Genomic DNA, 14413 nt, shown 5'->3' with positions numbered 1-14413 from the left:
AAGTTCTAATCAGTATAGAATGCCACCTCCCTTAATGCAAACATCCCTAAGATGTGTATCTCTCATCTTAAAGAAAGTGAAGGTTTAAATATCACAAAAACCTCTAAAGCACTCCAGTTATATAATCATTAAAAAAAAAAGAAGCAAAAAACAAAAAAAAATACAAAACAAAAAAAAAACCCCTGTGCTGTTCAAAATAAACTCATAGTAATGATAATTCTTATAAATATTTTTAAATCTTTTTTTTTTTAAATTCTGGTGGGGACCATAATATAAAGGGGCAGTGAGTCATGCACAATAAATGCAGCAATTTCACTTAGGCATCCTTTTACCAAACTGGTAAAAGGACCCCTGTAGTTATATCGGCACATGGGTTTGCTTCGTGCTGAGTCCCCCTTTTACCGCAGTGGGTAAAAGGCTGCTTTTTTTAAATGGAAAAGGCCGTGCGGTAAGGTAAGCACTTCCACGTGTCCATTTCCTGGGGGAACCCTTACCGCCTCCTGTTTAGATCAAGCACTGCAGCCCCATTTTGTAGCAGAAGAGCATCTATTTCAGTGCTTCTTTCTTCCTGATCATGGCTTTTGCTTTATTCACTGAATGTGAAAACTACCGTTGTCCATCAACACTTCTGACCAGTCTGAAGGGCAGAAACTTGTAATTTTTTGCCTTTCTGCATTTTTTCTATAGATTTCTTTCCCTCCCCCACCCACCTTTCCTCAGATAGACATAGAAGAATTCCTTATAGTCCAAAGGTTGAATAGTCAACTATTGCAAATCAGAACCACAGGAGTCAGATCTAGGAGCAAGAATGTTAATGAAGGGAGCCATATTCAGCAGCTGGAAACATTAACCACAGTATTATAGAACTTAGGGCCCTGTTTACTAAGCAGCACTAAGGGTGCACTAATGATTTTAGTGCATGCTAGACGCTAAGTCGCCCATTGGAACATATGGGTGACTCTAGTGTTTAGCATGCGCTAAAAACACTAGTGTGGCTTAGTAAACAGGGCCCTTAGTCATTACTGAATATTCTTATAATACATCTTTAAGCAGCAAGGTTACTTTTTATTTATCACAGGACCTCAACTTCTCTGTACGGTGCTGCTGATCAAACCATCTGCCTGGGCTCATAACTTGGCCAAGATACTTCGAAAACTAGACCTGGAAAAATTCCATGTTGTTGGAATGAAGCACATCAGTCTAACAGCAGAGAGAGCCTTGGAACTCCTCTCACCTGAAGTTAAGCAGGTCTGGTACCAAATGGAACTTATTCTTATCCACAGCCCAAGAAATTGCAGGGAGGGAGGTGTCCACAAGATCCAGCCTGTGATTTCTATCTGACCAGCTCAGTTAAACAGACTGTAGGTGGCTTCCTTGGTGTGAGATTTTAAAGTGGTCCTGAAATACGGTATGTGTATCAATCAACAGCCTGTTTAGGCTGAAAGTGTTTAATTTTAGCTATTTGTTGGTGCATTGGTTCTTAAGTAATCATCACCAGGGCAGGAGTGAGTCTTTGGTAGGTCCTAGGTAATAAATAGAAATAAATCAAAACACAGAAAAGAAAATAAGGTGATACCTTTTTTATTGGACTAACTTAATACATCTTTTGATGTAGGTCCTAGGCAAACAAGCGTATTGTCCCACTCCCATTGTAATATAAATTCATTTTTAAAACTCCCAATAAAATCATTCTAGCTACAGAAGACTGGCAAAGGAGGAAGCAGGTAGGAAATGTGGCTCACTGACTCCTCTTGCCAGTTGGAGGGCAAAACACAGAGGGTGAGGAGAATAGACCCATGCACAGCAATGACTCTGATTCCCCTCCCCTTTATTCTTCTTTATCACCTTAAGGGCAGCCAGCATCTGACTGGACAGGGTAAAAATCTACCTCATGAGTCATGGAATAACATGAGCACATCTTAGAGGACCCTTCCTAAATATTTGGCACCTAAGCACATGCCAAGTTTGCCTATGCCTTAATCCTACCCTGCTTATCACATACTTTATGGTAATCATTGTGCTATGTACTGATGACTGTATCGGGGGAATTTTCTCTTGAATCCATTGTGATTTTACTGCACCATACACAGTGCAATGTTTTGAAGAGAAAATGTCCTGGTACAGATCCTGATGAAATGCATTTACTTCAGGCTGTGTAATTAATGACTTTTACATGCTTTAAACAGATGTATTTTTGCTTCAGAGAGGGCAAGTTTATGATTACTCTTTTACAGTTTTGATCTGACTAATACAGTTGACAGTTGGCAACAGATGATGATTTTGTTACCTAAGCCCATTCAGTATTAATTATAGACATTTGGGAGCAAGTCTTTAAACTGTTTAATTCACAGGTGACCAGTGATGTATATACCATCCAAGCAGTCTCAGAGTGCAGAAAAAAAGTACTTCCCTTTAACAGTATTACTGTACTGCCTCAGCTCAAGCAGCAGGGAGAGTGCTTAAATACAACATCTCTAGCAGCTGAGGCCAAGTCTCATGATTACAGTCATGTGATTTTGCATCTCATATTGCAAGATTTGATCCCACAGCAGCAAGAGGTGATGCACTTAAATGCTTATCCTGCTGCCGTTGATCAGGTCATTTATTTGAAGAAGGTTGTGTGATGGCATGCCCACACTGTTAGAGGGGCATATTTGGGGGAATTCAGTAAATGGCATCCAAAGTTAGGCACTGGGAAGATCCACGCTAAAATAGCATTCTGCAAAGAGCATTCTGTGCAGCATGCCCTTTGCAGAATACTAGCTTAGCCTGGATCTTGCGCCTAAGTTTGGGCACGGGCATTTTACACGTGCCAAAACCTGGTTTAGAAGCTGGGATGCGACTAATGGCAGTTGGGCGCATGAACAATACTGTTCTATAACATACGTGCTTAAATTTTATGGCACACAACTCAAAAAGGGGCAAGGCTATGGGAGAGGTGTAGGTGGGTCAGGGCATATTCCCAGGGATTCTATATATCGCGCAGAGATTTCCACGTGGAAATTGAAGCATATTCCATAAGAATGCGCATAAGCTAATTAGTTAACAAGCTATTCAGTGCTGATAATTTAATGTTAACCAATTATCAGCACTAATTGACATTAATTAAAATTTACGTGCACTACTTGCTAAGCGTATTCTGAAACATGATGTTCGTAAATTGCATAGTTGAAAAGGGGGCACGACCATGGGCATATCTAAAATCTATTTACATTGTTATAGAATACAACTGCTCTGCGCCTAATTTAGGCATTCGGATTTACACCAGGTTTTACTTGGAGGCATATTTTCAAAGCACTTGGACTTACAAAGTTCCATAGTAATCTGTGGAACTTTGTAAGTCTAAGTGCTTTGAAAATGAGCTCCTTGGTGTAATTGGCCATGGCTAAATTTATTTGTGTGGACTGACACTCAACATATTCTATAAACTGCAAGGAAATTTAGACCTATTCTATAAAGAACGCCTAAATTAAGGCATCCTTTATAGAATAAGCTAAATTGAATTTCATTTCAGCGACAGATTTTTAGACATGATATATAGAATGTAGTCCATTGTGCCTAAATTCTGGGAACGCCCCTGCCCCACCTCTGCATTATCCAGTTGCATTATCTCTATTTAATGCTGCTGAAAATCAAGTGATGGCCCTGGTCACTGGTACTTTTCCTGGTAGCAAGTTCAGCTACCTGGATAAATGCCTTTGATTCTCTGAGGACGAGCAGGCTTATAATTCTCAAAGATGGGTAACGCAAGTCGGCATTGCCAATCTGGAGCTTGTAATAAGCTTAAAAAATAGAGATGCACTCCATTGTGCATGCACAAGTACCTTCCCACCTGCCGCGAGAGCGCGGGACCAGCAGTACCCTTTTTTCCGTGGTGAGGAGAGGACGTGTTGTTATCCACTCCTTACAGTTGGTCTTTTTCTGCCTTCCTTTTTCTCTGTTAATGTCTCTTTTGGGGTTTACTTTATTTTATCCTTCCCATATATTATTTTAGATTATTTTTGCCTTTTTTTCAAAATTTGTTTTGTTTTTACCGTGCTCGCTGGGCTGCATTTTTCCATTTTCTCGTTTATCGTGCTCTTCCTTTTGTTTAGCACCATTGAGTCATTTGATTTGGCCATGGTAGTTTTTCCTTTCATGTCATCGAAAGTTCCCAGTAGCTTTAAGCACTGCATTTGATGCAACAGGACCGTCTGTGGCAAGGACACCAAATTTTGATGTCTACAGTGTTTGGGCCTGATCATACCCCTGCAGACTGTATTCTCTGTCTTCGTATGAAGAAGAGAACACAGTTGGTCAGATAGTCTCAGAGAGAACAGATTTTTGGAGCCAGATCTGAAGCCTCGACGTCAGTGTCGGCGTTGGTGTCTTCGACATCGGCATTGGGTGTTGCATTGACATCGGGTGCGTCAGTCCATATGGCTGCCAGACCCTTGCATACTGGAAGTGACTGTGCATTGAGTGGGTCTCCACCTGCCTTGATGCTGGCTGCCATAAAAGCCCCCTGGGATTGATTGACATCAGACCCAACCCCGAGTCAACAAGAGGACTCGATGTCATCCTCTTTGGCACCGGGTAGCATCAGTGCCAGGCATCAGAAGAATTGGCATTGATTCCCCTTGACACATGGTGTCGGGAGCCCTGGGGCACCAAGGATTTTACTGGTCCCCCAGAAGTGTCAGTGCCAGGAAGTCCACTCCCACTCTATACAGGAGGTGCCAGTGCATGGGTCTTTACAAAGCCAGGACCAGGCTCCCACTTGGACCCTGCAGATTCAGCAGCCTGTTTCTACACCGGCACCCCAGCCTTTCCTGATGTCAGCCCTCGATGAGTGCCTTCGGGCTTTGCTCTCTGAATTTTTGGCCAGGGTTCTTGCAGAGAGCATTGGCATCTGGGGTGCTTGCACCAGCCATGCCTCTTGCTACAGTCCCACATGGCCATCACCCTGCAGTGATATTTTCGCTTGTGGTCTCTGTTTCTGCTTCCACCCATGTTGGCACACCCTCAACATCAGTGGAGGAAGCTTCGCTGGAGCAAAGACAACACCTCGACATCCATCTTGAGAGAATCGGACTTCTCACAAGGAAATCTTGGCTGACACCGATGAGGAGCGCTCATGGAACTCAGAAGAGGATCCACGGTACTTCTCGGAGGAAGAGTGCTATGATATCCCATCTGATCCCTCTCTTCCACAGGAAAGGAGGAAGCCTCCACCTGAGAGCCTTTCCTTCCCCTCTTTTTTAAAGGTGGCTGTCGTCCCAGTTTCTTTGAAAGTGGAGTATGAGCCCAGGGCTAAGATGTTCGAGGTCCTGGAATATGACTCTGCTCCTAGAGGAGCTGTAACAGTCCTGCTTCATGAGATCTTATGTGATGTTCAAGTGAAGAACTGAGAAATAACCTACTGTACTTGACTGTACACCATCTCAATAGCTTTCAGGCTTGCAGGTGTCATAAATATGTAGGTACAGTAGGGATATGTCTGTTTTTGGAGGGCTCAAATTTAAAGGGAAATAAAAGAAAGCTGAAGTGGGAATTGAACCTGGGTCTCCTGGTTTACAGCTCATTAACTGCTAGGATACTCCTCAGACCTGCTTTCTGCTTTGCTCAGAATGCCCATAATACCTGAGGCATCTTTATGGAATAGCGCTTAGCAAGATGTAGGCACAAATCTTAATTAGAGACAATTAATTGGGTTTGAACAACCACTTATTGCTAGTTAATGGCTCATTACTTAATTAAAGTGTGCATGCAACTTGGGTGTGCGCTTAAATTTAGGTGCGCAGTTTTGGCCACCTTATATAGAATCTGGGGGTTGGTGTTTTTTTTCTGTTTAAGGATGTTATTATAGAGCCGTATTTTCAAAGCAGTTAGACTTACAAAGTTACGTGGAGGGGAATTTTCGATATGACATCTAAATCGGACTTTGGACGTTTTGTGCTAAACGTCCCAAATCCAAATAGCAAATGTAACCATTTTCAAAAAAAGAAAATGTCTATATCTTTTTTTTTTTCTAAAATAGCATTTTGACCAAGGTTTTTTGCTTTGTGCATTTATCTTTTTAGACAATTTTTGAAAAATAAAACTGCACAAGTTAAAAATGTACAAAATCAAGCCATTGAGATTTAGGAGGGACCAGCATTTTTAGCAGACTGGTTTCCCAGACAACCCGGGAGAGCAATGGGCCATCCTAGGGGGAACTGCTGTGAACTTCATATAAATGCTTCCAGGTGCGCATCTCACTATTGCTTCTTTATCTTGTCTGCTGAGCCCTCCAAAACCACTCAAAACCCACTACCCCCAACTGTACACCTCTACAGTAGCCCTTATGGATGAAGGAGGCAGCTATATGTGGGTACAGTGGGTTTTTAGTGAATTTTGGAGGGCTCACAGTTTCCACCACAAGTGTAACAGGTAGGGGGAGGTAGGACCTGGGTCCACCTGTCTGTAGTACACTGCACCCAATACTAGACTACTCCAGAGACCTTCATGTTGCTCTAATAGACCTGGCTATAACATCTGAGGCTGTCATAGAGGCTCGTAAAAACTATTTTATTCACATTTTTTTTGGGGGGGGGGGGGAGGGGGTCAGTGACCACTGGGGGAGTAAAGGGGGGGGGGGGTCATCCTTGATTCCCTCCGGTGGTCATCTGGTCATTTAGGGCACCTTTTTGTGTTTTATTTGTTGTAAAAACAGGTGTAGACCAAAACAAAGTTTTCACCCTAGATGTTTTGGTTTTGTTCCATTATGGCTGTAAAACATCCAGGTGTTAGGCACACCCTAATCTCGTCTTCAAATGCCCCGACACTCCCTTGTAATTTGGATGCAGAGCAGATGAATTGCATAGATAAAGGTCTGCAAAATAGGTTGCTTTATCACTCTTTTTGGATATTTTTGCCTTTCGAAAAAGACCTTCATAGTAACCTTATAGAATTTTGTAAGTTTAAGTGCTTTGACAATGAAACCCATAGTCAAAATACAGTAAATAAAAAAATGTACTATTACAGTATTATTGCTTTCTTTGTATGTTTAACTTTTATAATTTGCTTAGAGACCATGATTGAATACGTGAGAGATAAAATTAAATAAATAAAACAAATAAAGCTATGTGTACTGTTCTATAATGCTTTCCCCATTCTAATTCCAGAGGAGTTCCTGGGAATGGGCTTGGGGAGGCAAAAGTATATGTATTTTGGATTTTCAAAACTATACAAACAGAATCTGTTTCTTTGTGTAATGCTGATCTGTTTTTATCAAACATGATGCTTCCTTTATTTTTAGGACCCTGAAACTTTGCAAGATCACTGTAGTTACCTCACATCAGGCCCTTTGATTGTACTGTGCCTTCAGAGGCAGAATGCTGTGAAAAAACTGCTCGACTTGCTAGGACCAGAGGACCCCAAGAAGGCTCGAAGCTGTGATCAGTTCCTGTGGAGGGCCCAATATGGAATATCTTCTGTCCAAAATGGATTTTATAGTAGGTCTTCACTTTTAAATGTTTTGGCAGAGTGTGATGGAGACTACTACTAGGAGTCAACCAGTACTGTTTTAAACTCCGGTGCCCTTAGAGCAGGTGCATTCAAGACACACTCCTGCCCCCTACTGCTGGCAACCAGGGAAAACCCTCAGTAGCTGTCAGGAATGGGATCAAGAGGGAGGGGTGGGAATTATTTTTCTGTTGGGAGGGGAAGTTAGGGATGGGTTGGGGGATTTCTTTGTCAGGAGCAGTGATTTTAAAAAGATTCAACAACATAGATTTGGGAAAGCAGGACTCTTTACATGCAGTTTTTTAAAATCAGTGCTTGCACAGGGCATACCAACAAATATCTTCAGCAGAGCTTTTTGTAAAACACCATGGTCAGCAGAGTCTTTTGTAAAATACCCTGGAAATTGACATCATCCCCTCCTGGATGTCTCCATTCTCATCTCAAAGTATTTCTAAAACTAGCTTTTAAGTTTAGGAGCTCAACTTTTATGAATATCGGCTTTAGAGGATAATTGTATGTGTCCAGGCAGGAAAGGCACATATGTTCCTGTGTGCCTTTGTAAAATTGTCTTACACCTTATTTAGTAGTAGCTCAAGATGAGTTACATTCAGGTACACTAGGTATTTCCCTGTCTCTGGAGCATTTACAATCTAAAGGGCCCTTTTATAAAGCTTATTGCATGCTAATGGAATTAGCACACACTAAATGCTAAGAAGTATGTTGTTAAACCAAGGTGCCCTCTATCTGGCATGGTTATATGTGTTCCATCAATCTTTCCAAGAGTGTAATGAAAGTCAGTGTGACAGTTTAATTACTGGTCTGTTTTGATTTTTATGTTGTGTCCATCAGGTTCTTTGTCTTATCTGACTGCAGTTCGGGACATGAGAAACTTCTTTCCCGAAGGTCTCTGCTGTGCTCAGTCTCCAATACTTGAGGAAGAAGAGGTAAGCTTGATCTCAGGATCTTCTACTATCCCAGCCCATATATAAATGTTCTTTGTGGTAAAGTACAGAAGTCATGGTAGCTTCCATAACCCTGTGTGGCTCCTTGATTCCCTTCGCCCAATGCACTCTCCTCCAGAGGCTTCCTGCCTGCATTACCTTCAGAATAAAATAAAATAGCTGTTTTAGTTTCTTCTAGTATCCTGTGACTCTTGCCCACGGGTGGTATCTTACCCGGTAAGAGGTCAATATTTATTTATTTATTTATTGCATTTGTATCCCACATTTTCCCATCTCTTTGCAGGCTCAATGTGGCTTACATTACATCATGAATAGTGGAGATATATAAGAAATAACATTTAGTATTATAGTAACATGATAATAATAGAGCATGAATTAATATAACAAGCATATAACAAGCAGTCATATTCTCAACGAGGCGACATATGCTGCAGGAAGACCTGGAGGAAGTGGGCATGGCTTGGCTTTAGCCATAGGTAGCTGAGGGTACACTTATGTGAAGCAGGAATGAAAGCAGGTCAGATTCCAGGCCAAAATGTCCCTGGATCACCAGTCAACATGAGGTTTATGTTTTTGTAACCAGGGAAATCCCAGAATGTCCTGGTTGACTGACTTAGGGAGTATGTAGAATTCTATGACTTCCTGGTACAAAAGGCCCACTTGAAGAGAAAGGGGGCTAGTTATCATCGCCAGGTGTCCAGGCAGCAGATCTCCGTAGATTGAGGAGACACAAAGCGGTCTCTGGAGGGGTTGTATAGGAATGCCATGTTGATGTATCAGCTGCTCATCCACAAAATTCCCAACGGCCCCCGAGTCAAGTCCTGAACCAGAATTCATTTGTTTCCCTACCGGAGGGTGATTGGTATCATGATGAGGGAGGTTGAAGTACTTCGAGGTGGACCTAGGGGTGCAGCCCCAACCACCTTAGGCCGTGGAGTTTCCCTGCTTCTTGGGACAGCTAACGGCATAATGTCCTGAGTCTGCACTGTATAAGCAGAGGTTTTGTGCTCTACGGCATCGCTTCTTCTCAGAGAGTCGAGAATGCCCCACATACATAGGAACCTCCTCCAACGGGGCAGCCATCATGGACGAAGCCTGTGGAAATGTCAGCTTCTGGAACCGAGGTGCCAAACGTATGGGCTGACCTGGAACGCCACATTCCTTGGCCCTCTCCTGGAAATGGACATCAGTCTTAATGCAGATGAATGTGAGGTCATCCAGATTGTAAGGCAGGTACCATCCTGCAAGCTCTTCCTTAATGCGCCCAGCAAGACCCTGCCAAAATACCCTACCTGTGCTTCTTGGTTCCACTGTCATTCTGAAACCTGGGTCCGGAACCACACAGCGTACTGGTCCATAGTCAGTGTCCCTTGTTCGAGGAGCAGTAGCTCGGGTGCTGCTCCTTCAAGCTAGACATAATCGGGTGATCCTCCCATAGGGGGACATCCAGGCCAGCACTTGTCCAGCAAAGAGAAAGATGGTGGTGACGTTGATGTGGTCGTTTGGAAAGCTAGCGGGCTGCAGTTTGAAGTTCATCAAGCACTGATTAATGAAACTGGCAAGCCTTGGGGTCGCCATCAAAATGCGGAATCACCATGGCTCGAGGTTGGGGCACCAGAGGGGTAGGAGGTGGAACCACTAGGGCTGGAGGATTTAGCACCATGGGGGCTGCAGTACGCATCACCGTCAGCTGTGCACACTCCCCCTGAAGGTTCCCATCAGGTCTAGGTCCTGGAGGAATTGAATAGGTGGCTTGTCAGCTGAGCTCATGTCTTCAGCAAATTGTCATGGTTGGAGAAGGTGAGCCTTTGGGCTGTGATGAGATTGGCTCTATCTGAGCGGCGTAAATGCTGCGCAGGCCCTTGTTGACAGCTGTGGGGCCGCCTAGCTGAGTCCAGGAGAAGGATAAGGCAGGCCTTGACTCAGACTGGCTGAAGCGTAGGACTAGGCAGTGCCTAGCAGACTGGCTGGCTCACGACAGGGGCAGTCTAGTGGTTGGCTCTTAAAAGAGCCCTTTGGGGCTGGCTCGTTGGAGTCAAGGTCAGGAAGTAGCTGGAACAGCAAGGCTGGAGACAGGAACAAGCTGGGCTGGAAGACTGGATCAAACAGGTATGGAAGCAGGAACAAGTAGGGCTGGAAGCAGGAATTAGCCAGGCAACGAACACTGGAGAAGCACAACTCTTGAAGCCTGTTGCCAAAGCACTTGAGGAGTGTAGAGCACTTCCTTATATATCCCTAGCCAGGAAGTGAGGTCAGTTGTCAGGGCCCCATCTAGGGCTATAAAAGGGAAGTGCAGCAAGCAGGAAGTAAAAACTCACAAGATTCTTAGGCACAGCATGCTACAGGGCTCTAGCGGTTTCCTGAACCAGGTGAGGGGCGTGACAATACGATGCTGTGGCTTCAATATCATTGATATTAAAATGAGGAAAGTCCAGCCAATCCTTGAGACCCATATACTGCCTGCACCTTTGAAATATCTTGGACTAATTCTCGTAATTTTAGATTTGGTGATGTTTTAAATGTTTGGGGGTTTTAAAAATTTGTTAATACTTGCCCATACTTATTCCAGCAATTGAAGCGCGGTTTGCTATCTTTGTAAGTACTGTACAATTGATCACAATGTGGTGACTTTGGTTTTGTTGCTTTTCCCAATGGGTGGAGTTTCTATTTGCTCTAATAGCTTATTTACTGATATTCCAGTTATGATTGCCTCCATAAATCTAGACCTTGAAAATGGTCCCCTACAGTAAGATGTCTATTAGATACTACTCAGTTGTCTAATTGAAATGATTATTAGCTCTAGATCTAAAGCAACCTATGTTAGTAAGGACAGATGAAATTATTCAAACTTCAGACCTTGTGATATCTGCTAGTTTTTCTGCTCTAACGCCTGTACCTTGTCTTTATTTTAATGCTCGTTCCTTAAATAACAAAGTAACTTTGGTTTATGACCTTATTCAGGATTCTGATCAGGGCTTCATTTCTATAGCGGAGACTTGGTTGAAAGAACTTGATAGCCCAATTTATCAAAGATTTGCCCACAAAACTATAATGTTCTTCATCATTGTTGGTCAAATAAGAAAGGAGGTGGGTTGGCTGTGATTTTTAAATCATTTTTTTTATTTAAAATTACTTGAAACAAAATTTATTTTATGGATCAAATTAGCTGTTTTTCTTTTAAGTGAGAATACTACTAATTTTCCTAATACAACTGGATTTATTTTCATTTATCATCCTCCAGGTTCATGATCAAAAATTCAACAACAACTAGTTGATGATTTCTTATTACTCTTCTTGTTTTTCTAGATTAATTTTATTGAGTGATTTAACCTGCATCTGGAGAACGATTTAGATAATAATGTACAGTAATTAAAAACCTTTTTGTCCGCACTGCAGTTATCTGTCTCTACATTGGTCCAAACTCATAGTAACATAGTAGAAAAGGTCATTCTTTGGACCTTATAGTTTTTTATTCTTCTTATATAGTATCTAATACTAATTGGCAATCAGTTTTGTGGTGTGACCATTTTTTGTTGACTTTTAATTTAAATATTTCTTTGTCTAAAGTGTGTCCTACTCCTAAATTAGAATCTGTAAATAACTGCTAGAGGAAAGATAGTTAAAGACTCATTTTGAAGTTGTTATATAATTTTTCTTATCTGTGTCAAATGTGTAACTGGAACTTCTCTGTTGATGGAATATTAGATAGGGTCACGCCTTTACAAAAAAGGACTAAAGTTATTAGAAAAACAGCACCTTGGTATGATACTACGTTATTAAAAATGAAATAAGAATGTCATCGTCTAGGGAGAGGAAATCTAATAATTGGGATATTAAGCAGTCCTGGCACAATTTGACTAAGGTTAAAAGATCTTACTATGCTACCGTTCTAGAATATTCTCCTTTGACTTTGAAGGTACTATTTCAAATGGTCAACAAATTAACCCGACCCCCTAAAACCAAGCGATGCCACTGTAGCTATACAGCCTGATGCTCAGTCTTGCAGATTTCTTCTTTTCTAAAGTTGATAAAAGAGGACAGAATTAAAAGAGAAGCAATCTCTCACTGTAATGAACAGAGTATCATCATCTTCCCTTCTGCATAACCAAACATTTGTAGATCATTTTTGGTCATCTTTTGATGCAATATCTTATGATGGAATCACTTCATTAGTTCATAATTTTCTCAAATACATTGGGATGAATTCTATATATGGTGCCAAAAAATCGCTATTCTGTAAAAGTTAGGCACAGTTTATAGAATATCGCTTAAGCCTAGCCATATGCACCAACTGAAATGTGGTGCAAATATACGTGCCGAAATTGGACACACATGCCTCGTATTCTATAACAACATGTGTAAATTCTAGGAATGCCCCCATTCCACCCATGACCCTCCCATTTCCACACACTTTTTTTTTTCTCATGCATAAAATTTAGGTGCAGAAATTCCAATTAAATCTAATTAGTGCCAATAATTGCTTGTTAAAAAGTCAGTTATTGGCGCTAATTAGCTCGCTATTCAATTAAATTGCGTGTACAATTTTGGCATGTGCCCAAATTTTCACGCACAGTTTTTGGCGACTTTTATAGAATGAGGATGAGAGTGTACTAGATCACTGTGCTTCTTATCTTCTGGATTATTCTCCTCCAAATATTATGTTATGGATTACTTCCTTAGTTAATACTATTCTACTGGCAGGTCAGTTTCCTGAAGAGTTGGGACGGATAGCACTCACCCATATCCCAAAATCTAGTAATTTGGATATGTTATTGCCTTCTAGTTTTCGACCAATTGCTCTTTGCAAAATTAATGGAAGCTATAGTGGGAACAAGATTAACGTGTTATTTGGATAACTTTTCTTGTCTTCATGACACTCAGTTTTGCTTTAGAAGCAAGCATAGTACAGAGTCATTGCTTCTTATTTTATTTACTAGGATTAGAAACTTCTTAAGTCATGGTATACAATCAGTGCTGCTCCAGTTTGACATCTCGGGGGCATTTGAAACTGTAGATCTTTCTATTTTGTTAGCCATCCTTGCAGATTTCAGTATCTCAGGTACAGTTTATACATGGATTTTTTTAAGCAATCACAGTTATTTTATATTGAAACAATGTGAAAAATCTAAGCCTTCGACCCCTGTATGCGGGGTGCCACAAGGCTCACCTCTTCTTTAATATTGTAATGTGCACCCTAAGTACTACAGTTCTGACACCAGGGGCCCATTTGACTTCATATACAGATGATATTTTCATCTGCTTTCCTGTATCAGATACGCTAGATTTGACTAATATTGCTATCTCTTTCTGTATTAATAATATGAAATCTTGGTTGCGACTTTGTCCTGTTTCAGGGGCCAACTACAGAAGATGTCTCTTGCGGCTCACCTGGATATCATTCAATTCTTGCAGGGAGTGGGCCGCTTGTGGTCTCCCTTTTGTATTCCATGTCCAGAGTGGAACTTTAATTTAGTCCTTCAGGTTCTTCAGAAGCCTCCTTTTGAGCCACTCCAGAAAGCCTCCTTGAAAGATCTTATGCTTAAGACAGCATTCTTGGTGGCAGTTGCATCAGCATGTAGGGTTTTGGAGCTTCAGGCTCTCTCTTGTTGGGATCCTTTCTCCGCTTTTCGGAGGCAGGGTTTCCCTGTGCATGGTTCCTTCCTTTCTTCTGAAATTAATATCAGCATTTTAACCAATATGTGTAGTTTCCGTCCTTTCGCAGAGAGGATGAGAAAGCTCAGTATTCTTCCTTGAAATGTAGAGTCCTCATTAGATATTTGGAAGTCATGAATGAGTTTCGCAAATTGGACAGTTTGCTAGATGGCTGAAGGAGACTATTGTGTCAGCTTATTTGCTTGAGGAGAAGCAGGCTCCTCAAGCCTTAAGGGGCTCATTCTACAAAGCGTACAGTGACATCCTGGGTGGAGACTACCTTACTATCTCTGGCGGATATTTGCAAGGTAGTG

At 41.7% G+C, this 14413-nt stretch overlaps 1 protein-coding gene across 2 annotated transcripts in view; it reads left to right on the top strand.

Moving 5' to 3' along the window:
- The window catches only part of LOC115475870 (thioredoxin domain-containing protein 3 homolog), a 199188-nt gene that overhangs the window by 66955 nt on the left and 117820 nt on the right, over window positions 1-14413 (top strand). For both annotated transcript variants that reach the window (XM_030211926.1, XM_030211927.1), the window contains 3 exons: window positions 1079-1248; window positions 7280-7475; window positions 8335-8429. In XM_030211926.1, coding sequence (XP_030067786.1) covers window positions 1079-1248; window positions 7280-7475; window positions 8335-8429 — 461 coding nt within the window. The remainder of the gene's footprint in view (window positions 1-1078; window positions 1249-7279; window positions 7476-8334; window positions 8430-14413) is intronic.

The sequence above is a fragment of the Microcaecilia unicolor genome, chromosome 8 (assembly GCF_901765095.1).
Source record: "Microcaecilia unicolor chromosome 8, aMicUni1.1, whole genome shotgun sequence".
NCBI lineage: Eukaryota > Metazoa > Chordata > Amphibia > Gymnophiona > Siphonopidae > Microcaecilia > Microcaecilia unicolor.
This window is presented reverse-complemented; position numbering and strand designations above follow the sequence as displayed.